This window comes from Corvus kubaryi, unplaced genomic scaffold (genome assembly GCF_017639235.1).
Source record: "Corvus kubaryi isolate FWS band 111438036 unplaced genomic scaffold, C.kubaryi_AGA036_p1.0 76, whole genome shotgun sequence".
NCBI lineage: Eukaryota > Metazoa > Chordata > Aves > Passeriformes > Corvidae > Corvus > Corvus kubaryi.
In genome coordinates, this window is record NW_024582063.1 from 1,303,753 (window position 1) to 1,327,518 (window position 23,766).

The following is a 23,766-nucleotide window of genomic DNA, read 5'->3' on the forward strand; positions in this document are numbered from 1 at the left end:
GCTCTATAGAGGGCAAAAGGACTGTCACGATGGATGAGAAGTTTTTCACCGGGTACAGAAAGACAATAGTTAAGCCTGAAGAAATACTTCTCTCTGTTGAAATACCCTACAGCAGGAAGGTAAGCTTGTAAGAAAAAAACTTCACTGTCTGTGGAGCTAAAATGCTGTTATTTGAGTGTTGTTTTCAAAGTTAGGCACCTTTTTCCTGACTGACCTCCAAATGCTTATGTAGTCCCAAGTGGACCAGGAAGCAAGTGAATTATTTGGAGAAAATCTAGCAGCACGCTATTTTTGACAAGCAAGGAGAGCAGGGCTCTATGATAAAGTATGGCAAGCCCAAGAATTTTTCTAGTGCAAGAAAGACAAATTTCACTTTATTATCTGAAGCTTTTTGAGTGCATTTGGTAATGATGAAAAGTGTCAAAGTTATGTTCCCAGAGGTAGAAGTTCAGAAGAAGTAGCACAGAAAAGATTTTAGCAGTTCCTGATGTAGAATGACGTTAATGTGCCAAAGATCCCTGCTTAATTTCTGTGAGCTGAAACAGGAAAAGAAATGGGGAAAAGTCCGTATGGGTAAAAGGGAAGCTCAGTTTCTGCATTTTGTCTTGCAAGATATAAACCACAGGGACTGACAATTAGGGCGTGCAACTTCAAATGAGGCTGCAAAACCTGCTTCGAACAGAGCAATGAGTGCTACTCTGCTGTAGCAGCATAAACGATAACAGAGTGTCTAAGAAGTAAAACCCTTCTTTTTCCTTTAAGGCTGAGAACATCAGACTGTAATTTTATGCTTGTGAAGGTATTTGCCTTCTTAGGGCTTGTGGCCCCAAGTCATAAGATGCAAGGATTTGCAGTATAGCGACACATTTTCTTTATAAATGGAAAACACAGATTTACCTGAAATACAATTTTATTATGGGACAGAACTAATAAATGCCTTGTCTATCCTCTCAAATTTTTCTATTTAACTACTAAGGGAAAAAATTATTTTATTTAGGGTGGTTTTCCATCTATTTCTGAGTGATCCTTCTTTGGTCTTGTGATAAAAGCATCGCTTTTTGCCAAAATGAGAAACACACTTGAGGCTGCCAATGGAAAACACCATATTCCTCCATCCATGTGACAGTCACATGGCAATTTCACAAACCAAACAAATGCTTACAAGCAGGGGCAGTGGCTTCAGCCCTAGGTTATATGCAGCTCATTGATCTGAAAAACTAAAACAACTTTTGAACTCTCAACTTCATGGTTTCTTGGCTGATCTTTGCTCACAAGTAGGAAGGCTGAAGTTCTTCAGGGCAAGTCTGAAGGTGCTGGCATGTGGCAGGCAAAGTTTTCTGCAACTGTGATTTCCTCATGAATGGAAGCAGGGCTGTGTCAGCACACAGCTAGATAGAATTTTTTGGTTTATCTTTGTTTGAAACTGATGTTATGCCTTGCATTTATGTAACTTGTCACACCAAGGGTAAGACTGGCCGAACAACAGAAAGAATTAACATACTGTTTTTTACCAAGAGACCCAGGTAGGCATGGCAGCTGATGGGATGGTTCACTTACATACACTCCTAGTGAGGAAAGGTTGTGAGTGCCTTTCCTCCCACAGAACTCTGAATCAAGAAAATTAAGGTGTCTTGTGAGGAGAGAAGGCAAATATTGTCGTCTTGTTGCAATCACATTATTGGAAATCTCTTGATTACGCAGTAAGAGAGGAGGCTGCTTTTTCTCCTCTTTGAAAGCTAATTGTTTTAACAAGCAGAGTGGCAGAATGTCCTCACTGGAAGGATGCTATTGATGCTCCTCTGCTATTATCTGCTGGCTGCTGAGTAATTATTTGAATTTAGGAAATGAAGCACACCCTTCAGTTATATCTGCAGTAACAAGTCCTTGATGCACAAAAGGGGCCTCTTGTGAAACTGTTCTCATTGTCAACAGAAGAGAAATTGTTCTATCCAATAATGAAAGAATTGCTGTCCACTTCAGATTAGAAGCAATTAATGGAGCAGACTGCTGTTCTGTGTGCAGTCACTTGGCTGAGCTATTAGAGAAGAAACTTGTCAGAAAACTCTCCAGAAGGGCAGTGCAAAGACATCAGATCTGATTCCTCTCTTAGTCTGCAGGGTGCCTGAACAGCAATTTGTCCTAACCTGCAGTACAGGCAAGAGGACTGACCATGCTGTGACTCCAGGGTGACGCTGTTACACGTGTGTCCTGGTAGAGTGTTAATCTCATATTTACTGCCACTCTTCATAGGAGAGCTGCTGAGTTTTGTGTGCTGTAGTTGCTGGTGCATTTACAAGAATTTCCTCTCTCTGTGGAGACCAGGATAGTAACTGAGTATTCTATTTGCAGTTAACAGATTGAATTTTTCTGTTTTTATTAATTAGTCTGGTCTACTCTAGAACTGAGTGATATTTGTGATTATTGATTTCAGTTCTTGCAGATTTCAAAGAATTCTGAAGGGAAGGGGTTTAGGATATGGCTTTTACTGATGAGACTTCCAGCTTAGCAGCCTGGGAGGAAGAAAAACTTGCTGAGAAACTGTAATTTTGTTTATGTACAATCAATCTGTCTTGGTTCTTCCTCTTGAGATATGGAAAAATGAGACAGGTATGAGCCGATCTCTGTCAAAGCTTCTTTCCCCCCCAGTCCTAGGTTGGCTAATAACTGATACTGAACTGATACATTAGAATTAATCATTGAATTATGTGAAAATAAACAGTACTGACTCAACAAACATGTCCTGCTTGGCCCTGCACAGTGAATCAACCAGAAGACTGTTCCCTGGAATAGCTCGTTCATGTAGAGATAGGTTAACAGCTTGTCCACATTTATACGCCAAAGCATGCCAAGGTAGAGAATAAAGAAATATTTTCCTGTCTTCCAGGGTGAATATTTGTCAGCTTTCAAGCAGGCTTCCCGTCGTGAGGATGACATTGCTATTGTGACCTGTGGGATGAGAGTCCTGTTCCAAGATGGCACAAGCCAAGTGGAGGAGATAAAACTAAGCTATGGAGGAATGGCTCCTACCACTGTCCTGGCTCTAAAAACTTGCAAGGAACTCACTGGCAGGTAGGAGTTTTTCTGTGATAAAAAGACTGTCTAATGGAACTGTGCTGATTTTTACAGGAGCATTTTAAATATCTAAAATATCCTAAATCCTCTTTAAAAGTTAAAGGAGAAAGGGGAAGAAGTATAGTTATGCTTCTGCAGCAGTGTGTTTTGTGTAATGCTTTGCTTCCTCCAGTATTCCTTACCCTCAAAGATCCATGTCATTTTCTCATTCAGAGAGCCATTTTCTTGCCAATTGTCTCATCTATTGGACTGGACAGAAGCTAGATGCATGCATGACCTGCAAAACTGGGTTCATTTCAAACTGGCCGGAAAAATCAGTGCTTTTATAATATCATAGCTTTGCCACATCTTTAGGAAGGATACCATGAGCCCAAGATGAGAGCAAAGCACACACGTGCTAAGAACAGATAGAACTGATGGCTGTTGCTTGAGAGCTTGTGGGAACAGCATGAAGCTGTGTCAGGGGAGGTTTAGTTTGGATATTAGAAAAAGGTTCTTCACCCAGAGGGTGCTTGGGCACTGGAACAGTGGAACAGGCTCCCCAGGGCACTGGTCACAGCACCAAGCCTGAGAGAGTTCAGGAAGCCTTTGGACAACGCTCTCAGGCACATGGTGTGACCCTTGGGGTGTTCTGTGCAAGGCCAGGAGCTGGACTCAATGATCCTGATGGGCCCCTTCCAACTCAGCATATTCCATGATTCTGTGTCAGAAGAGTTAGTCTCCCCTGGTGAATTTAGGTCTGAACAAGGGCTCTGTGTCACCTTTGCTCCCTTGCAGAGACTGGAATGAGAAGCTGCTGCAGGATGCCTGCCGCTTACTGTCGGGTGAGATGGATCTGTCTCCTTCTGCGCCTGGTGGGATGGTGGATTTCCGACGCACACTCACCCTCAGCTTCTTCTTCAAGTTCTACCTGACAGTCCTTCAGAAACTGAGCAAGAGTGGCACTGTGAGTGCTCCTTGGGAAGGCAGATTTGGGGAAGGAGAACCTCTTTGTGCTGCCTTGGTGGGGAAGGCACAGGGAGGGTTCAGATTTGAGCAGAGTCACACCTGATCCATGCTGCAATAGCTGCCAGAGCTACTCTACTGCTTGCAAAACAGTGACTTTTGTATCTTCCCACTTGCTTCCTCGTGGCACCCTCACCTTGTGGTGGAAGGGTGTTGCTCTGTGGGTTCACAGGATGATTCCTGGACTTCTCCCATTTGCTGCATTACAAGTGGTCCTGTGGCTCTGTGGTTATGCTTGGCACGGAGCCTGAGCCTCGTTTGCCTTTAACTCAGTAGATTATGGATTACCTTAAGTGGAAGATGGAGAATGGAGAATATTCTGAGCTGCTAGGGAATGTGAGAAGAAGGGAAGGTGATTTTCTTTAATATGTCTTTGGCAGAAAAATATGTGTGAGCCTGTCCCTTCAAACTACATCAGTGCTACAGAGCTGTTTCACAAAGATCCCATTGCAAATGCCCAGCTCTTCCAAGTAAGTAGAAACTTTCCCAAGTAAGTAGCAGTGTCAGCATGGCATAGATGCAGGCTTTTCTGTAGCTCAAACTGTGCTTCTTATCTTCTTATCTCCCTCAGTATGGTCATCACATAAACTTATAAAATGCCATGTGTGAAGCTTGTATTTGGGTCTCAGTCCTTTCCTCACTTTAGGATACTATTCTTTCCTACCATTGCCCAAGACTGTTGCTGACAGCTTTATAAAAATTGCTTTTCCTCCTGTAGCCAGCTCTGTATCCAAACTGAAATTCCCCTTCAGCTTTCCCCAGTTACAGCCTGCCTTTCTTGGCACCTCTCAGGCTTCAGACTCAGGATGTATCTTTTTTCTTAATTCTCTGTTAGTGACCCATTCTCTTCAGCATGGAGAGTAGAATCCAGTTTCAGAACTTGAACCTTCTTATGCAAGCTGTGAAATCAAGCCCTTCTCTTCCACAGCAATTTCAAAACCCAAACCCCTTTCACTTCATTCCCTACAGCTCCCCTCTGTGTAGCTGCATCTCGTGGCATCTTGTTTACCTTCCTTTCCCACAGGACTGAGCCCCCATCCCATTCCCCATTCACTAGAATGTCTCACAGTGCCTTTTGCTCTCCCATCAATGCTTCCATCCCCTTCCACCCAAGCCAGTAGTAGTCAGCCCTGTGTTTTACTCCAGGAAGTGCCCAAGGGGCAGGCTGTGGAAGACATGGTGGGCCGGCCTCTGGTGCATGTTTCAGCAGCCAAACAAGCCAGTGGAGAAGCTGTGTACTGCGATGACATCCCTCACTACGAGAACGAGCTGTACCTAACGCTGGTGACCAGCACCAAGGCCCACGCTAAGATCCTGTAAGTGTCGCTTCTGACTTTCAGATGTTGGAAGCATCCGGTGCCTGGTGGCTTAGAAAACACCAATCTGTCAGGGTGTGGGTGAGGGAAAGGTTTTTGCTTAGGTGGGAACTGCAGTTCCTTGCACATTGTTACATGGAGGCGAGCAGTGTGTGTGACAGCTGCCTTGCAAGTCTGCGTCAGTGGGAATATGAGAGAATTAACACCAAACTTTGGGCTCTGCTGAAGCACAAAAGCCCTCAGCCTAGGCAAACTTTCTGCATTTCCCATCTCTTATACTCAGGCATGCAGGACTAAAAAGGAGCAGGGTAGGAGAGCACCACAGTGGCTAAGGAGATGTCATTTTAATCACTAACCAGAGCATGCAGCTTGAAGATTCTCTTTCTGTCTGCCTGAAAAATTAGGTTGTAAGATGCAGTTCTACCAGCACTCCTGCTGGTGAGTCAGCTGTGTGCACTGGGTTTTGCCTTGCATGGTGCTTGCCTGCACTGGCTGTGGTCAAACCCCTCTGCACAAAAGTAATTTGTGAATTGGCTTCAGCTACGAGGTGTAGCCCTGCTTGTGTTAGGCTGTAGCAAGGTGGACAGGTCAGCATTTGGACGTGCAGCTGTCTCAGAAAACATCTTATCCATGCAGAGCATGACTGGTACCTAATTAATAACAATAGTGACTAACCAACTCCAAAAACACAGTCCTGCAGGTATTGCCATCTACATTCTCATATGAATTTTAATGCTGTCATATTGCAGGACTGACTGCCCCCACAATCCCTAATTTTGTTTACATGGTGGTGTCTCTGCAAGCTCTCATCTGCCCTCAGCTGCTTTGATGTGGGACACTCTGTGTTGCACGGGCTCGTGTCATCCTCAGCAGCCTTGCAATGTGCTGTTCATTCCTTAGGCAATACTTCCTGCCTAGTTAGGCTTCCTGTCCAGAGGTTTCCCATTGTGGCATGGGCAGCATGATGGTCATGGATGCAAGGATGTAGTAGTTGGCTCCCAGGTTATGAAAGAAACTGCTCTGTCATCATAGTTAATTTTCAGGTGTTGCAATGTGCAATGCAGACACTTAAGTGTTGTTGCTACCATCAGGGCAGATGGGGAGATAGAGAAAGCATCATGTCCATGCTTGTGACCACAACATGCAGTGTTTTCTAGAGGTTTCTGTACACATTCTCATGCATTTGCGTTGTGTACAGATATTTCAGGCTGGGACCCTCTAATATTCTGTAGAGGAAGTAGTAGAATGTTTAATCAGGGGGCAAAAGTATCTCAATGATTTTGGCAGTCAAAATATTGAATCTGAAAACTTCTACCTCATCTGAGTTAGATTTTGAGCACCAAGTGTAAATCAGACATCATCTGCCTCTGCATTTGTAACTAATGGAAAGTGTTAGGGGGTTGTTTGTGAGCTACTGCTGCAGAAACACAGGAAAGAGAACTTTCCAAAGAAAAATAGCATTTTGAGTTCCTGCTGTCTAAGGGTTCATGTGGGAAAGTGCATTCATATATGTAATGCCTTTTTTAAAAAGTCTGTGGCTCACTGGCATGCAGTAACAGCTGCTTTCAGGCACAGTTTATATCAAAGTTTCAGGAATCTAAACAAGTTGCTGAAAAAATTGCAGCAATTTACAGAAGGCAATAAATCATTCAGTCAGCAAAATCAAAGCCACAGCTCTTCTATTCACAACTGTTTCTGTAAAGCCAATGTACAGAATATTGCAAGAGGAACCTAAAAGTCTTTTGTAATGTATTTTTTACTAAGTTTCTCCGTATAAAAATTAAATTATTGCCCTTTTTTAGTTATTTTGTCTCTGAGTTTTAAATCTATATATGATTCAAGCAGACAAGCATTTTGGTTAGATACCTCTTTTGCTGATTACCAAAGAAAGCCTTTCATGAAGGTTTTTGTCTTTTTGAGCATCGCTTCTTTTGCATCCTCTTAAAAACCCTGAAGCTTCCTTGTGATCAATCCTCAATTTCTCCCTGGCTCACCCATGGCAGATGATACATGTCTGCACTAAAAATTCATATTTATGAATAAACAGGGAATTCTTGCCTTCATGGCAAAAATCATGGCAGCTAAGAAGACAGTGGAAGCACAGCATCACTAACACCAACTTGTCATCAAAGAATCTTTAGTAGATGTGGCAACTGGATCAAATTCAGATGTGTCTTAGGGAAAAGAGGTATGACATAGTCCAAAGAAGCAGGCTGGTGATCAGTCTCACAGTCAGGATTAACATTTTCATATAGATCCCAAATGATTTTAGTCTAATATGTTTCGCTTTCTGTCACGGTCTCGCATGATATTCACGTGGCATAGCCAGCCTTGAGGGAATCAGGCCTGAATTTGTATTGGAATCTCATAATCACTTACACAAAGAAAAAATGAGAAATAACACTCTCTCTCCTTCTTTCTGTAGTTCTGTAGACACATCTGAAGCTCAGAGTGTCCCTGGGTTTGTGTGTTTTGTCTCCGCCAAGGATGTTCCTGGCAGTAACATCACCGGCATCGCTAATGATGAGACTGTCTTTGCTAAGGATGTGGTATGTAGCTAAAACTAGCCTTCTTCAATCATGCTGCTCAGGAGATAACATTTCTCATATTGTCCAGTCAAGCCCTCTGCCTTATGCAGAGATAATTCTAACTGCATTGGGGTCAATAGAAATCTTGGTGCCAAATTCAGTAAGGCCCAGTTCCCCTTGCCATGTGCCCCTCTCCTCTGTGTTATCTCCACGATTCTTCTCTAAGCTGCATCCCCCTGGGACAGGCTCACTCACTCAGCTGCTGTCCAAATTTGCTTGTGATTATTTTCCCTGGGCTGATTTTAAATAGACTGGTCTGAACAAACAGATGAAAAACTGCATAAAAGGAATAGACAAAGAGAATTATCACGAGTTTCTCGTTACTGCATACACGCACCCCAAATGATGGTGGGTCCTAATCTTGCCTGTAGGTCACCTGCGTGGGTCACATCATCGGTGCAGTCCTTGCAGACACACAGGAACATTCCAGGAGAGCAGCTAAAGCTGTGAAGATTAAGTATGAAGAACTTAAACCTATTGTCACAATTCAGGTAAGATGGCTCAGGTCTGCATCTGCAGTTGGCTTGGGACCCCCTGATGTCTAGTTCTGTTCTCACACATGTGGTTACTTAACCCCATGTTGTGTTTGTGATTGTGTTTGTGGGTGCAACAGGATATGGAGAGAAGGAATAATTTTGTATTTTAATATACAGAAGGCACATCTTTGATGCCCTACTGATTTAGAGTACATTAACTTTTTCTGTGCTATTTAAAGCTGAAACAAATAAACCAAACTCAGGCAGATATATTGTGCTCAGCAGAAATTTTTTTAAAAGAACAAGGTTACTGTGAGTTACATTCTTACCCACAGAGACTTGCTTTTAATGTTGTCTGGTATGACCCTGCTGGCTTCACTGATATCCATTCCCTCTTCATTCTCTCATTTATAACAAGCAATAATAAGGTGTGAAAATGTCTTTTCTAGCTCTGTCACTGCACTGCTCCTCTGAGATTTCTGCAGACCACTTGTCAAGTTTCTAAGCTGATGAAATTAATTTTCAGATGTTCACTCCCCACTGTGAACTGTATGGACACAGTCTTTAAGTGGCTTTTCTCAAAGCTGAAGAAATTAATGTCAACAATGTGTGATCATTTCATGCTTTTTTATTTTTTCTAATTAGAAAATTTGTTGACAAGATTTCCTTATGGGACAGTAAAAGCAAATAATAATATCTACACAGCATTCATATCTAGAAATGAGAAGGAAAAATCTATGAAGCCATTCTTAGTGGATAAATTAGAACCATGGGATTCTAATTAAATGTTTTTAATAGTCAGTATTTTGTACCATGTATTTTGTAATGTGAATTGTATTCATGCAAGAAGAAAGAGTCTGTGCACTGTCTCATGGAGACATTGGTACTGTCATCTGAGGACAGAGATTTTGGGTTGTTTGTGTGATTTGTGGATTCACAAACAATGTGTGAGACCTTTGCCTTTTCTGAGGCTTCTAGCTGCTTGTTCAACCAGGGAACATGAGAGTGGAGCCAAAAACGTGCTGATTTTTTGGTTTTTGTTGTTTGATCGTTCTGTGGGGTTTTTTCGTTATGGAAAGCTTCAGTTTTGGCAAAAGGAAAATGCCTTTGTAAAACTTCCCTTAGAAAGATGATTGTATATTAGCTCAGAAGTGAACTACTTCTGTGCTTCTTATCTGAGAGATTTCGTTTTCTCTTTGTGTCTTTTTCTCCCATTTTTCTTATTTTCCTTTCTCCCACCTTATGGGCTACAGACAAGAGTTAATATAAGTTATAGCTCTGGTGGCTACAGGCCTTTAGGTTTCGGGTCCACAATGTAAAATGAGTCACAAGGAGTACCTTAAGATTGTCCAATTATGGTGTTGGTTGTGAAATTGCTGTGTTGCCAAAAGTTATTTTGTACTGCTTTTAGTCAAGTCTCTTGGCTATTCCCTTAGTTAGTGTCTGCTAAGTTCTTGTGCTTTTCATCTCGGGTATTTCTTCTTCAGTCAGAGGAAGTTTTGATTTCATTCCATTTACACAAAAACGTCATTGTGTTATTCTGTTTCCTAGGAAGCTATTGAGAAACAATCCTTCTTTAAGGATATAAAGAGGATTAATAAGGGAGATGTGAAGAAAGGATTTGAAGAATCTGATCACATTTTGGAAGGTGAGAATAAGCATTAATAATTCTTTTAAAATAGAATAGTTTGTGACAAAAGAAGTCAAGCTATCAGCCTCCTTTTAATGCATACACTACTGAGAGTAAGGCTTGCAGGAATAAATTAATCTCATATAAAGTTTCAGGCCAGTATACAAATTTTATTGTTTCAAACAGACCTGGATGCTCCCAGCTGTGCCCCAGAAAACACTCTTTTCCAATTAAAGGACACATTCCTCTTGAGCAAATATTCTACAAAGTGGTTGTTTTGTTTTTTTTTTTTCCTGAAATGTTTCCCTATCCAGACATAGTCTGGTCTAAATCTTATAGACAGCCAATTTCCTTTAATCTGGTGTATGGCTGTATCTTAGGAAAATGGGACACAATAAACACATCAGGGCCAAGACCAAGAACAGAGGTTGATTCTGACATCTAATTATGTGTACCATGACTGGAAATTGTACTCTCAGCACTGACAGGTAAGATGTCCTGGGAAAGAGCCACGTGCAGTGATAGAGTTGATTCCCAGTTGGATCATCTTAAGGCATTTTTGGGTTTCTAGTTTTGTTCTCCTGTTTCAAAGTCTATAACCTTGTATTTTGTCGACTCAGACTACACTTGATTTATTTTTTTTCCTTATCTCAGTGGTGTTACCAGTGTAGCCTTGAAAGACACCAAATACTGCATCTTAAGGGATGCTGGATCAGTGGCATGGTGTACAGGCTGATTTTTGAAATGCCAGCCACTTGTGTTTTGGAATGAAGATTTCTAGAAAGTGGAAAGGAAGCATGTCTGAATTTTTTATTGTGTTTTGTTGTTTTGTTTTGAGTTTATTTTTTGTTGTTTTTTAAACATTGAACCAGAAGTGTCCATTTTAGAGCTAGTGATATCCAGTGCTGGGCAAAGCAAAGGGTTGTCACCTAACACATGTACAAAGGCAGTAGATTGAAGACAACATGTCATGGGATACCACTTATAATACCAGGGATGCCCTTTCTATGGGGCATTTCTTTCAATTTTCTAGGAGAGATGTACCTTGGTGGTCAGGAGCATTTCTACCTGGAAACCCACTGTACTTTGGCTGTGCCAAAGGGAGAAGATGGTGAGATGGAACTCTTTGTGTCGACCCAAAACCCAATGAAGACACAGGTACTTCTCATTTACCTGGTGCCTAAAAGGCAATTGTTTCTCAGTTTCAGACTAGATGAATGGTTGTTTTATAGTTGCTCTTATTTTATTCTTCAGTTAAAAACCACACAGGCTTGGAGTTGAGTATGGGATGTAAAGTCCATATCCATCCTGCTGGAGTCCTGAATCTCTTTCCAGGAGATTCAGAGAGATTTCTGTTGGCAACACATCTTTGTCAACAGCAGTAACAGGCTTAGCCCTTTCTGGAGAGCATCCCAGCTGCTCAGGAGACATGGTGCTTGAATGACACATCAGAAAGAGAGGGGGTGAAACCACTGGCTGTGCACCAACTCTCCCATTCCATGAGATAGGCTGCTGGCACCATGGGGTGTCCTTGGCCTGCTTACTGGCTCACCAAGACTGTCCAAAGGTCTCTCAATGCAGCAAGGGTGGTATGGACATCAAACCCTGTGCTAAATGAGACCTGTGTCTTGGTAACCTCATCTTGCGTCAGTCTTTTCCTGATTCTGTCCCTGTGTGCTGCAGAACTGTGCCTTTTCCCCTCAGAGATCAAATGCTGGCCTTCCCCTCAGAGATCAAACGCTGGACTTACTGGCTCCAATTGCATCAAATCCAGTATTTGCACTGCTGCAATGGTTTCAGGAAGGCAGTGTGTTGGCATCTAGCTCTTAACGCCAGCTGAGCTCCCTACATGTTCTGCTGTTTTGTTTTTCTTTAGGAGTTTGCTGCTAATGCTCTGGGAGTGCCTTCAAATCGGGTTGTGGTTCGAGTGAAAAGAATGGGAGGAGGATTTGGAGGAAAAGAGACTAGGAGTACTATTTTGACATCTGTAGTGGCTGTTGCAGCCTTCAAGTAAGTTTGGGTGTGGGGAAGAAGGATTTTTTCCTTCAGATTGTCCCAGGCTGCCTCTTTCTGGAGCACCATTTGCACTGGAGCACTTTCAATACTCTCCATGTTTTCTTACTGTACAACTTACAGCAAGCTGAATTTCCCAAAGGAGGTGTTCTCAAAGGGTTCTTAGCTGGTAGGAGGGATTGAACCTGCCCAGAGGGGCTAAGTTTATGTGGGAATGTCAGCTTTTAATAGGAAAGGGGGAAAATCTCCTTACTCTATTCCTTTGGTGCTCTCTGAAAACTCTTGTATCTCAAATTATTTGCCTCTCCACCTCACTTCATCTCAAACCATTTCAAGATCCAGCACCAGCCATGTTTATTGTTTTGTTTAATAGAGGTATGAGAATCTTTTCCTTGTTCAAAACTCTGCTACACTAGTCTTGCTCCATTATTTGTCTGCTCTTCTGCAAACTCCCTCGTTGGATTTTTCCCTAGGAAGGGTGGCAGGCCTTGGAACCCATGCTTTTCAAACCCCTAAAAACTCAGGGAAAGAACCTAGGCTGCAACCATTTGTGAAGAGCAGATTGGAAATGTGCTTCTGGTTCCTGGAGTTTTGCTGTGGGCTCATGTTTAACTCTGCAGGTTTGGGGTGAGCATGGCCTCTGAGATGACAATTCTGCCCTGCCTGTAACCCTGCCCTGCCCAGTACTGCCCTTACTGGCAGTGCTAGAGGGATCTTGCAACACAACAGCAGTTTGATACAATACCTTTGGAAGAGAACAGCCAAAATGAAGCTCTGTTTCTAAATCGACTTTATTTTTTTTCTGTTCTGAGCAAACAACCTGTTTTCTCTAATTAATCAGTAATGCATTTGCATTCTTTTCTTCTCTTTATCTCTGCCAGCCAAACCACTGTTTGACATCCTGGAGGTTACAAAATAACATCTATGACATTCCCTAGATACTCGTACAACCTGAAGACAGGCACGCGGAAAGCAAAATTGTTAGGAAAAAAAGAGCAACTCCTACTCTCTCCCTTGTTTTCCTCTTTGGTTAATAAATAAGCAAATAAAAGCCAAGGTCAAATTGAAGGCTAGTTAGTACTTTACTTTGCATTATTATATAATTCCTATGGCATCCTCTCTTTCAAAGCCAAAAGAGTGCCTTGAGAAATAGTCTGGAAAACAATGATTGCTCAGTTATTAGCATCTGTCTCTAGAAGAAATTATCCTTTTTTTTAAAGACAATACTCTTTGCAAGAGTTTTCACAAACAGGTCCCAACTTTGGAGATGTTTATTTTTTTTTACTCAGTCTTGCCATTTTCTTAAGAGGAAGACATATAAACCAAGCAGTTTACCCTTAACTCTCCATTGCCACTCTGGAAAGACAAAGAGAAGAGTCTTGTTCTGCAGGAACCATGTTGTGCATTTCAGGCTTTGCCTAAAAAGCTGTGCTCTTTAACAGAACTGGCCGTGCAGTGAGGTGCATGCTGGACCGAGATGAGGACATGCTGATAAGTGGTGGGAGACACCCCTTCCTGGGGAGGTACAAGGTATGCACACACATGAGAAGAATACATCTGGTCTCAGTGTTGTCCCCTGAGACATCAGAGAGCAGTAAGATTTTGTTAAAAACTTGCTGCTATGGTCATTTCACTGCTGATCTCCCCCACTGCAAATGGGCCGGGTCAGATGGACTATAGCATTTTTCCTGTTAAAGTGCTGCAGAAGTTATTTTGGCTTGCAGGGTTCCTTTCCTGTGACCTCAGCATAAATAATTCTGCCTTCCTTGCAACCAAGGCTTTGCTCCTGTTGACAATCCCATTGCTCTTAGAGGCTCCCCCATTCCTTTAAAGCATCCTTTACACAGCAATGTGCTTTGTTATCTTCCTTTCTGCTTCACTCCCCATCCAACTGCTGCTGCTTTTGAAAGCAAAAACCTGTTAAGGAAATTGTGGCTATGATAAGTGGCCAGCACTTAATTTAGAAGAATTCTCTGGAGCAAGATTGAAACATGCATGGACCCTTTACTGAGGAACTCCCTCAGATGCTGGCTGTGCCTGTCCTGTGCTGCACTGGGGACAGCCAGCCCTCTCTGCCTGTGTGAGATCCATTCAGTTTTTGGAGGGAAGCACAAACCAGAACATTTTGTAGAAAACTGATTACTGAGGAGACTCTCTTGACAGGTTGGTTTCATGAAGAATGGGAAAATCAAGAGTCTGGAGGTGTCATACTACAGCAATGGGGGCAACTCTGTAGACCTCTCTCATGGCGTAAGTAAAATTTTCTGATGGCTAATTAAGCAGAAGGTGTTTTTCTGTGCAACCTTTTGCTCTGACTTCAGAGACCTTTTGCCTACAGCATTGCTTGCACATGCAGCTCTTTGACATGACTGAAAACAGATTTTGAAGGGGTTTTGGAGCTTCTACAAATGCTCTCTGAGCCAAATGACCTGCCTTGGCATGTGCCACATAATTTTTATGGATGCTGTAATAACTCAGATTGAGCAAAGGTGTCAAAAATGTTTGCTTTTCATTACAGAGGGCTGTGATGGAAGAGTAGTTGCACAATGCAAGATGACTGATAGATCCCCAGCTCTGGGGAAAGATAATTCCTTGGAAGGAGAAGCATCCCAGTCAATAGGCTGATCAGGGCAGAGTGCCTAAATCAACAAGCTTGTTAAGGACTGGCTGAAGCCAACAGTGTTCACAAGCAGTGAGGACAAAAAATGCACCTGAGTCCTGAGTTTGTCTTCAAGAAGTTTTGCACTGATGAGTAAAAAACTCTCCTTTGCTGTCATGTGGGTGACCAACTCAATAGCCTAGTGTCACTCAGGTTCATTCTAGCTCACTTTCTCCAGTCCACTGAGTCTTTGATAATTTTCTGCAAAAATGGATCAGTTTCAAGAGGAAAGAACTGCAAGAGCTCTCTACCAGAGCCACATTTGATGCTGGCAGTGTGGCTGGTGCTGGGCAGAGCAGAACAGCAGGCAAGTGTCTTTGCATAAGCTGAGAGCCTGGCTGAAAGGACATCTATGTAATTGTCTTTTTGACTCTGTTTGAATCAGGGGACTGGCAAGTGCTTCATGTTGAAATAAAGTTGGGTTGTGCGTAACACCCTCTCTGTGCTGCTGCTGGAAGGGAAATCTGGAAATACAAGCCAGAAAGAAACTCTGGCCCTCTCCCAATGTGGACAAAGATCTCAAATCTTGCAGTTCAGATGTAGTTATTGAAAATCTTTATTTCATATCATTGCCCTTACTGCCATAGCCCAGTGCTGAGTCACTTGATACCAGCAAGATTTCTTTTCTAGTAACAGATTACTCAATATAATGAAAAGAAAACTGTTTCTTCCAGACAGGTAATGGCATTTAGTAACTATTTGACTCAACATAAACCCAGGGCCAAAAAAGGACTTTGAAGCTCAATCTGTCCCAGAGCTGTAAGTGTCAGCAGAGAAGTGTGCTTATTGTCGTGTCCTTCAGGAGGACACCACTTGACACTCCACTGCACGTGGGAGGCAGTTCTGGCTGCATTTCAGTGCTCATCCAGCTGTGTTGACTTCAGCCCTGCAGGGTGCAAGAGAAAGTGCTGATTGTTGTAAATTAGCTTCAGAGCTTCCAGTCTGGTTTTGGCACTGGTGAGAAGTCTGACATCCAGTTCATGTAAAATGTGTCCACCTCCATTCCTTCTCTTCACCAGGTTATGGACAGAGCCCTGTTACACTTGGATAACTCCTACAACATCCCCAACGTGAGCAGCGTGGGCACTGTTTGCAAGACCAACTTGCCTTCCAACACGGCCTTCCGTGGCTTTGGAGGGCCCCAGGGAATGATGATTGCTGAGTGCTGGATGAGCGATCTTGCTCAGAAGTGTGGCCTGCCACCTGAGGAGGTACAGACCCACTGGCACCTTCCAGGCTGGTGCTGCCTTTGAACAAGCTCTGAGAACTGGATCAGCCATACAAAATTTTTAAGCATAAGAACTTCTGCTTCATTTTTGCTGAGCTCCTAGCAGGATCTCAAACTTGTGTGACAGATAAAGTCCAGAATGGATTATCTTCTGTTTAGTTAAATTCCTTGGTAGCCTCAATTTTATTACATCTGCTTTAAGAATAGATATTAAAAAAAAAGTCCAAAGGCACTAGGTACCTTAATCTTACTGACAATGTGCTGTAAGTCCCAATCTCTGAAAACTCCCAGCCTTAATGTCTTAGTTCCTGTTTTCCCATAAACAGATATATGCTTGTTAATTGTTTTGCTCTGTAGAAAGAGCAAAGAAGTAAATTAGGAACCAGCCCACTTTAGATCTCATCCCTCCTTGCCCAAAGCATTAAACTTGGCCTGTCCTTTCTATGTCTCTTTGGGAAGGTGCGGAAGCTCAATCTCTATCACGAAGGAGACACAACTCATTTTAACCAAAAGCTGGAGGGGTTTACTCTACGAAGATGCTGGGATGAATGTTTGTCCAGCTCCAGCTATCATGCCAGGAAGAAACTGATAGAAGAATTCAACAAGTGAGTGCTCTGGAGCTGTCTTGTTACTGGGTGCACCTGCTGCCTACTAACTTCTGAAGTTCTCTTAGCAACTCAAGTGCTGTGAAGTCAGACCTTATTATTTGCAGAGTGACTTCTAAAAATTTCTCTTTTTGAAATCCCTTCATGCTCACTGTCTGAGGAAAACTCTATCAGTGAGCTGGTAGCATAAATAAGGCCGGAATCAGACCTAGCATGGCATGATTTTGTAAGTGAAATGTAGCAAAGAAGAGGGAGTCTCTTAAGTCCAGCTAGGATTTTCACACGACTGACTACCAAGGCAATTTGTTTAGGCTTTGCCCTGCCTTATAATCTTTTTTAGTTGGCTTGTGTATACAACTGAACAGTTAATAGTATGGACAACTGCTTCTATAATGCTTGGGGAAAGCATCTTCAGTTGGAATTTCTTCTTATTGGAGCCCATGAAGAAAGACATTCCTTAATACAAATTAGTGATTAACTCTGTCTATATCACAGTTAGGTATTTAATTTCTATTTGATACACAGTCAGAGGGAAGCACAGTATTGTTTTGTGGTAAAAGGCACCTGGGTATACCAATAATGTTCTTTCCTTGCAGGCAGAACCGCTGGAAGAAGAGAGGGATGTGCATCATTCCTACCAAATTTGGCATCAGTTTCACTGTCCCATTTCTGAACCAGGTCGGTAAATATCATTTGACTTTTTGCTAGAGAAGCTGCATTTATGCTGCCTCCCCCAGGCCTTCCTCCATTTGTACCAAACTGGAGCTTCTGGAAGTAATAAATTAGTTAAGAGCAAGCATTTTTTAAGCCAAAATGAGCAGCACAACAGTTACCAGTTTATACTGCCCAAAAGACACCATAACATAGCTACATTTCCATGGTACTGTGTTAGGTTAATTTCCCTGCCTTTCTCGATAGTAGAAATGCTGCTCCTGTGTTTGAGCTGATTTGATGGACTGTCAGCAGTGTTGGCAATTTCAGGTGAAGAGTGCATCTGTGTTTCACAGGGGCAGGATTGGATTACTTCACCTGCTTTCTGAGCTGAAAATACTGACTGGGGTTTGTTATGCCTTTGGAACTTCCAGTGAGTTGGTGGGACTAAACCAAACTCACCTCAAGTGTAAACAAGTGGCTTTAGTTGCACCAAAGAACAACCTTAGTCTGGTTCTGAATGAATTCTCTCTGTAGCCTGCTAAGTACTCCACTAGTTAATTTATGATGATTAATGTTCCCTGTTGTAGGCTGGAGCTCTGGTCCATGTGTATACAGATGGCTCTGTGTTACTTACACATGGGGGGACTGAGATGGGTCAAGGACTTCACACCAAAATGATTCAGGTAATAATGAGTTTGGGCTTAACTGCATAAGACATCTTTTCAGGAGAATTACTCTCCCTACAGTATTGCCTCAGGCAGCTTGACACTTCCTCTGTGTGCATGCAGAGGGTAAAAAATCATGACTAATTCCTCTTCATTGTTTCAGCAGCAGTGCTAGATTTCCAGAGTATTATCACAATTGAGAATTAGAATTAGGTTCTTCATCATCTTAAATCTCATTACGTTGATAATGCAGGTTATGCTTACAGTTTATCTTCTCTGGCAATTTCATTTCGCCCTATAAAGGTACAGTTTACATCCATTTTATATGAAAATTAGTGGTATTGCAAACATAGATATCTGCATATGCTAGTGCCTTTGTAGTTAAAAAGGCTTAAGGGAGCAGGAAAATGAAAGGAAAATCTCATAGGGCTATTGATCTTCTGATTCTTTTAATTGTTGAGACAAGAATTTAGTCTCACAATAGTGCAGTGAATGTCATTGTGGCAGAAATGTAGGTGCTCACAGGCATTCAGTCTGTGAAATGCAAATGTAACAATGTTCTGGCTAGTTCTCAGCCACAAACAACTCGGCCTGCAGGAAAAATGAAGTTCATGGTGGGAGAGGGTAGAGGTTTCACTGTGGGTCCTGGCAGTGCAAGCAATGACTGGCAATGCTCATGGATAAAAAGTGCTGCTTACTAATTGTTTATCTTTGCTCCACAGGTTGCTAGCAGGTCCCTGGGAGTCCCCACCTCCAAAATTTACATCAGTGAGACCAGCACAAACACTGTCCCCAATACCTCCCCGACAGCTGCTTCAGTCAGCGCGGATATCAATGGAATGGCCGTCCATGTATGGAAGCTGAGTTATTGAAAGGAGTGGGTCACAAGAGAGGGCTCTGGAGCATGAAGAGATGTCCTGTATTTATTTGTTGCTTAAGGAAAGCAACCATCAAAAGGCAGCTCCAGTCTAAGGATGCCTCATAACTTCTTTACCTGTTATAGCTACCAGTGGCACTAGATTGTGAATGACTTTATTTTTTTGAGTTATTCAAAACTCTCCTTCAGTCCTTTGGTAGCTCTAAAAATAGAGTATTTGGGATTGCTCGAAATGAGCAGAACAAAGCATCCATTTAAATAGCCAGCTTCTAAGTAATTAATGCAGCCTTATCTATAACAAATGTATTTTGCTGCATGTGTTAATAGCAAATGGTTTGAGAGCTGTGCTCCACAAGCTCTAAGTGTTGATCAGCTCAGAGCAAATGTTGTGCTGTAGCAATGGCATGGTCGTGGCTGTCTGCCATGGTGGAGTTACCAATACATATATTTGCTGGGTATGTGGCTTTTCCATTCTAGAAGAACAACTTAGCACTGGCCATTCTCAGTTTAAAAGAGAAAGGGAAGTGTAACCTGTAAAGTAAAATCATCAGGCTGTTTTTATTTTCTGCATGGCTTATCTGAGTAAGTTGAATTTTGGGAAGAATTTTTTTTTTTTCCAGTGTTAAAGGATCATCTTGTAAGCTATGCTGAGCTGTCCTGTACAGACTTGGTACAGATAAAGTTAATGTATAAATGAGTGGACTTCTTACATTTTGTGTCATGGTCCAGAAAGTTCTGTGCTGAATTTGGGATTTCTTTCTGCTATCAACACAGCCTATCTCCTTTAAAATCCTTTTCAGGAAACATTTCTTCCTATGTAGCAGGACATTTGTTAGTGAACTTTGTTTCTTTTTATGATTTGCCAAAGTCCTAAAGGCAACATTGATTTAAATAGAAGGTTCTTTGAAACTCTTACAGGGCTCTTAATACGATAAGCTGGCTATTCAAATCTTCAAATATTTCTTCTCTCTCTCTTTGTTTCTAGAACGCCTGTCAGACTATCTTAAAAAGACTTGAGCCTATCAAACAGGCTAATCCCAAAGGATCCTGGGAAGACTGGGTAAGCTGTCACGAGACAAGTGGACATTGTCAGAGATTGTTTTAACCATGTGTGCAGATGTGTCCTCCAGGCCTTCTGCATCTTGCTAGCACAGGTTTGAGCACAGACAGTGAAACACAACACCTGGCACGGATTTCCCAGTAATTAAAGCTTGCAAGAGGGCATCCCCAAGACATCCATTATTACTGTAATCCTGAGATTTCCCCAAATTTTGGGGCCTGCCTAGGACAAACTTCATCAAACAAAAGTCTTGAGTGGTTATATGTATCTTTCTAGTCAGGCTACAGTCTTGGACAGAAGGAAACCTGATTTTTAATGAAGGGATTCTATAGCATAGACAACTCTTGCTGAGCTGCCATTCAGCCCCTGTAGTGCTCCTTGCCTGCAATATCTCTGTATCCACAATGAGAAGAGATGGGTGGGCTGTAAGGCTCTCTTCAGATCCAAGCTCTGCTCTTCATCAGACTTGAAACTCTTCAAGTTTCAACATCAGTTTTGACTTTGATTTGGAAGTCAGGATAGAATTTCCCTCACTGAAGTCAAGATGACCTGTCAATTTAACCTTTGTCTCTAAGGCTAAAAGTCTAACCTGTAGCTGAGAGATGAACAAACAAAAGCAGGTCTCATCCTCTGCCAATGGTTCAAGTTCTGCCCTTGGTAGCTGCTGACGGGGCTATTTGGGGGAGTAGCTGCAATCATGCTGTTTGGCAGTGCTGGAGCTGGGTAGTGTGACAGCTGTCTGTCACTGGACATTTTCTACTTGAGGCTTCCTGAAAATGTTTTTGTGCAGTTATGCTGAAGGGTCTGGTTGTACAATCACTGTTTTCGAACTCTTGTTCACTTTGCCAGATTAAAACCGCCTATGAGAGCTGTGTCAGCCTGTCAGCCACGGGGTTTTATAGGTGAGTGAAAATTCACACTGCAGAGGCACTGACTTGATTGCATGGATTGCATCCAGGGAAATTCTGGGAGGATTTACAGCCCCCAGCCCCCTGTCACTGCTCTAAATTAAAGCTGCATTCCCTCTCCTACCTACAAGTGGTAAGCTGAGGTTAACAGTCTCCTGGCTGGTGAGAATCGATTCCTGTTGGAGCACAGCTCTGAGGACAAGAAAACCTGGAGTAGATCTAACTTCATTCCAGCTGACCTTGGTCTGAAGAGGCATAAATGAAATCAGAGCTTTGCCTGGGGCTCTGCTCTGTGTCAGCCTTGTGACCTAGTTTTGTACTAGAACCACCATGCAGTATAAGAGGGGTTGTCCTTGAGGAAAATCCTGTCTCTTATGGCATGAGCAGATACCAGTGTTTCCAGATTTGTTCTCCCACTTCAGACTCTTGCTGGGCCCTGTGTAGCTCTGAAATGAGGCACTTCTCATAATCAGCTTTACTGCTGGAGGAAAGCAGAGATCCATCTTCTTTAAGGCAGAGGGGTTGACATAAATAAATAAACACAGTGTTGAGAAGAACCTATTTAGAACTAAAATACACTATGAGTTCATTTCTTTTGCATGTCTGAAATGTATTTTTTCTCTTAACCAAGTGACTTGTCAGTTTTTTAATAAACCTTCAGATAAAGTATAAGTAGCCAGATACAAAGTTTGCCATGAACTGTGCTTAAAATCAATTCGTAGCTTAACAGAGATTTTGCTTCAGCTTGACTATGTTCTGAAATTTAATGGCCCTAAAGAAATGCTCAACTGCACTCTAAAAGCAATGGATTTGCTACTAGGTTGGTGAGAATGAGTTTGTAACAGTCATCACAAGCCCTGAGATTCATGGGAAGATAAACACCGCTAAAGCAGTTTGATAGTCTCAATCAAGTTTTGGAATACAGAGCAGATTTAGCAAATTTCTATTTATAGTTGTTTACAGTTTTCCTTTCTGCATGGGCTTGACAGAAGGAATAAAACAAAAGTGAATGAGAATTTTGAGAAGTTGCAATGTAGTTGTATTTGATTTTTTCACGTAATGAAATATGTGGTTTTGTTTCTTTTTGTATCAAGGATTCCTGACCTTGGCTACAACTTCGAAAAGAACGAAGGGAAACCATTCTCCTACTTCAGTTATGGCGTTGCTTGCTCTGAGGTTGAGATAGATTGCCTGACAGGTGACCACAAGGTGAGGGGTCAACAGTGAAACAGCTCTCTGTGTTTTGGTGAAGGGAACATCCATGGGGAGTTAGAACAAATACTGGGTGTCAGCTCATTCCTGGCTCTGTCACTGGTCTGGTGTGACCTTCAGCAAACGTCTTAACTCCTCTGTTCCACGGTGCAGCAATCCATAAAGCGTAATAAAACAATAAACCCTGTGGGGATTTGGGGCTTAATGAATGATTGCAAAAGTTACTGGATTTGCTTGAGTAAGAGATAGCAGCATTGTGTTGGCACAAAAGTACAGAAACATCCTGGAATTGAGTTAATCATTAAAATAACACTGAAGGCTTCTGGAAAGAAAGGAAAGAAAAAAAAAAAAAAAAAAGAAAAAATTATCATCAGAATCGACCTAGCTGGTTATGCTCAGGTACAGACCAGCATCTTGGAATTAATATTAACTGGGCCCATTGAACCTCTAGGGAAAACTGCAGTGAGTTCCTCTGATTTACTTTTGGGGTGAACTCAGATTAAAAGTCAGTATGAGGAGTTCATCTGAGATAAGATTATAGAACACTGTCCAAGCATGGGATAGTGTTTGGATACTCCTCCTCACATGAGACCACGGTGTACCAGTTTCAGTGACCTGTGTTGCTTTACCCTTTATTCCTGTGTTTTAGAACATTCGCACAGACATTGTTATGGATGTTGGTACCAGTCTGAACCCAGCCATAGATATAGGACAGGTAAGTGAAAAAGTGTTGCTATTTCCATCATGTTAAAGCAATCACACTGCTCTCTGGTTTTTCTATTTATTATCCCTCTCCAGGCTGCGCCTTTGCAAACACCACCTTTTAAACTTGGCGCAGAATTACATAGGGGAATATTCTGTTAGGGTTTGGGGTTTTTTGGCTTGGATATTAAGACTACAGGATATTGTCCAGTTACCACTCCAGTGATGTCTTTCAGGCTAAATCCCACACCTGATATTTATACTTCTATCTGTCAATATTAAGTTTATTTAATTTAGTGAAAATTCTCCTGTGACTAAGGAGTGTGGCAGACTGTCCTCCAGCTGCTGCTGTGTAGAGTCCTCAACAGGAAGTTGGACCAGGTACTTATCTTGTGAAGTCCTTGGGCAGGCACAAGATTACTTCAAAATTTTGTGCAGTAATAATCACAATATCTCTTAGCAGATAAAGGTAAAAAACACAGGGTTGTTTGACAGACCAAGAGATGAATTGTTAGACATATGCTTATCTAGCCATCTTAGCTCCCTGGCTAACTCTAGATGTTGATACGGTGTAACTCTAATGAAACTGCTGCAGGATTTGGGATGACAGGAGAGCATAAGTTGCAGAGCTCTGCTACAGCTAAAATGAAAGCTCCTTGAAAGTGACAGTTTTTCTGAAAGAGATTTTTTTTTTTGGTAGTGTCCAAGGGGAGAAAGAGATTTTCTGTCTTTGCCGCTTGTCACTTTAGGTTTGGGAGTTGAGAGGTGGGCTAAATGGAGCCTGTCAAAGTGGTCTTAAATTCCTGTGTCCTTCCATGAATTGCTGCAGAGGATCTGGGGGCATAAAAGAGAAAGGATGTGGCCTGAGTGCAGGAACACTAGTACACAGAGATGGGTCAATGAATGCTTGTGCCAAATCTTTAGACTGCTCTGGCTGTCAAATATCTCAGTGGGCACAGAGAGCAGAGCTGCTTTGTGCAGGGCTGTTCAAGCACATCCTGCTCTCATAATGTTTTTTTCTCCTAAAATTCACAGTAGAAAAAATATGTGAAGAAGTTTTTTAGTACTTAAATTGATATGGGAGTGTTTTTGCAGG

At 42.1% G+C, this 23,766-nt stretch overlaps 1 protein-coding gene across 1 annotated transcript in view; it reads left to right on the forward strand.

Annotated features, from left to right (window-relative positions):
* The window catches only part of XDH (xanthine dehydrogenase), a 48,441-nt gene that overhangs the window by 21,833 nt on the left and 2,842 nt on the right, over positions 1-23,766 (forward strand). The window contains exons 14-34 of the mRNA XM_042051602.1: positions 10-119; positions 2,885-3,069; positions 3,850-4,018; positions 4,458-4,547; positions 5,224-5,393; positions 7,819-7,942; positions 8,353-8,472; positions 10,009-10,105; positions 11,121-11,245; positions 11,964-12,097; positions 13,543-13,630; positions 14,264-14,350; positions 15,779-15,970; positions 16,447-16,592; positions 17,189-17,270; positions 17,834-17,929; positions 18,634-18,762; positions 19,774-19,848; positions 20,698-20,750; positions 21,851-21,965; positions 22,618-22,683. Of these exons, the coding sequence (XP_041907536.1) occupies positions 10-119; positions 2,885-3,069; positions 3,850-4,018; positions 4,458-4,547; positions 5,224-5,393; positions 7,819-7,942; positions 8,353-8,472; positions 10,009-10,105; positions 11,121-11,245; positions 11,964-12,097; positions 13,543-13,630; positions 14,264-14,350; positions 15,779-15,970; positions 16,447-16,592; positions 17,189-17,270; positions 17,834-17,929; positions 18,634-18,762; positions 19,774-19,848; positions 20,698-20,750; positions 21,851-21,965; positions 22,618-22,683 (2,453 nt within the window). The remainder of the gene's footprint in view (positions 1-9; positions 120-2,884; positions 3,070-3,849; positions 4,019-4,457; positions 4,548-5,223; positions 5,394-7,818; positions 7,943-8,352; positions 8,473-10,008; positions 10,106-11,120; positions 11,246-11,963; positions 12,098-13,542; positions 13,631-14,263; positions 14,351-15,778; positions 15,971-16,446; positions 16,593-17,188; positions 17,271-17,833; positions 17,930-18,633; positions 18,763-19,773; positions 19,849-20,697; positions 20,751-21,850; positions 21,966-22,617; positions 22,684-23,766) is intronic.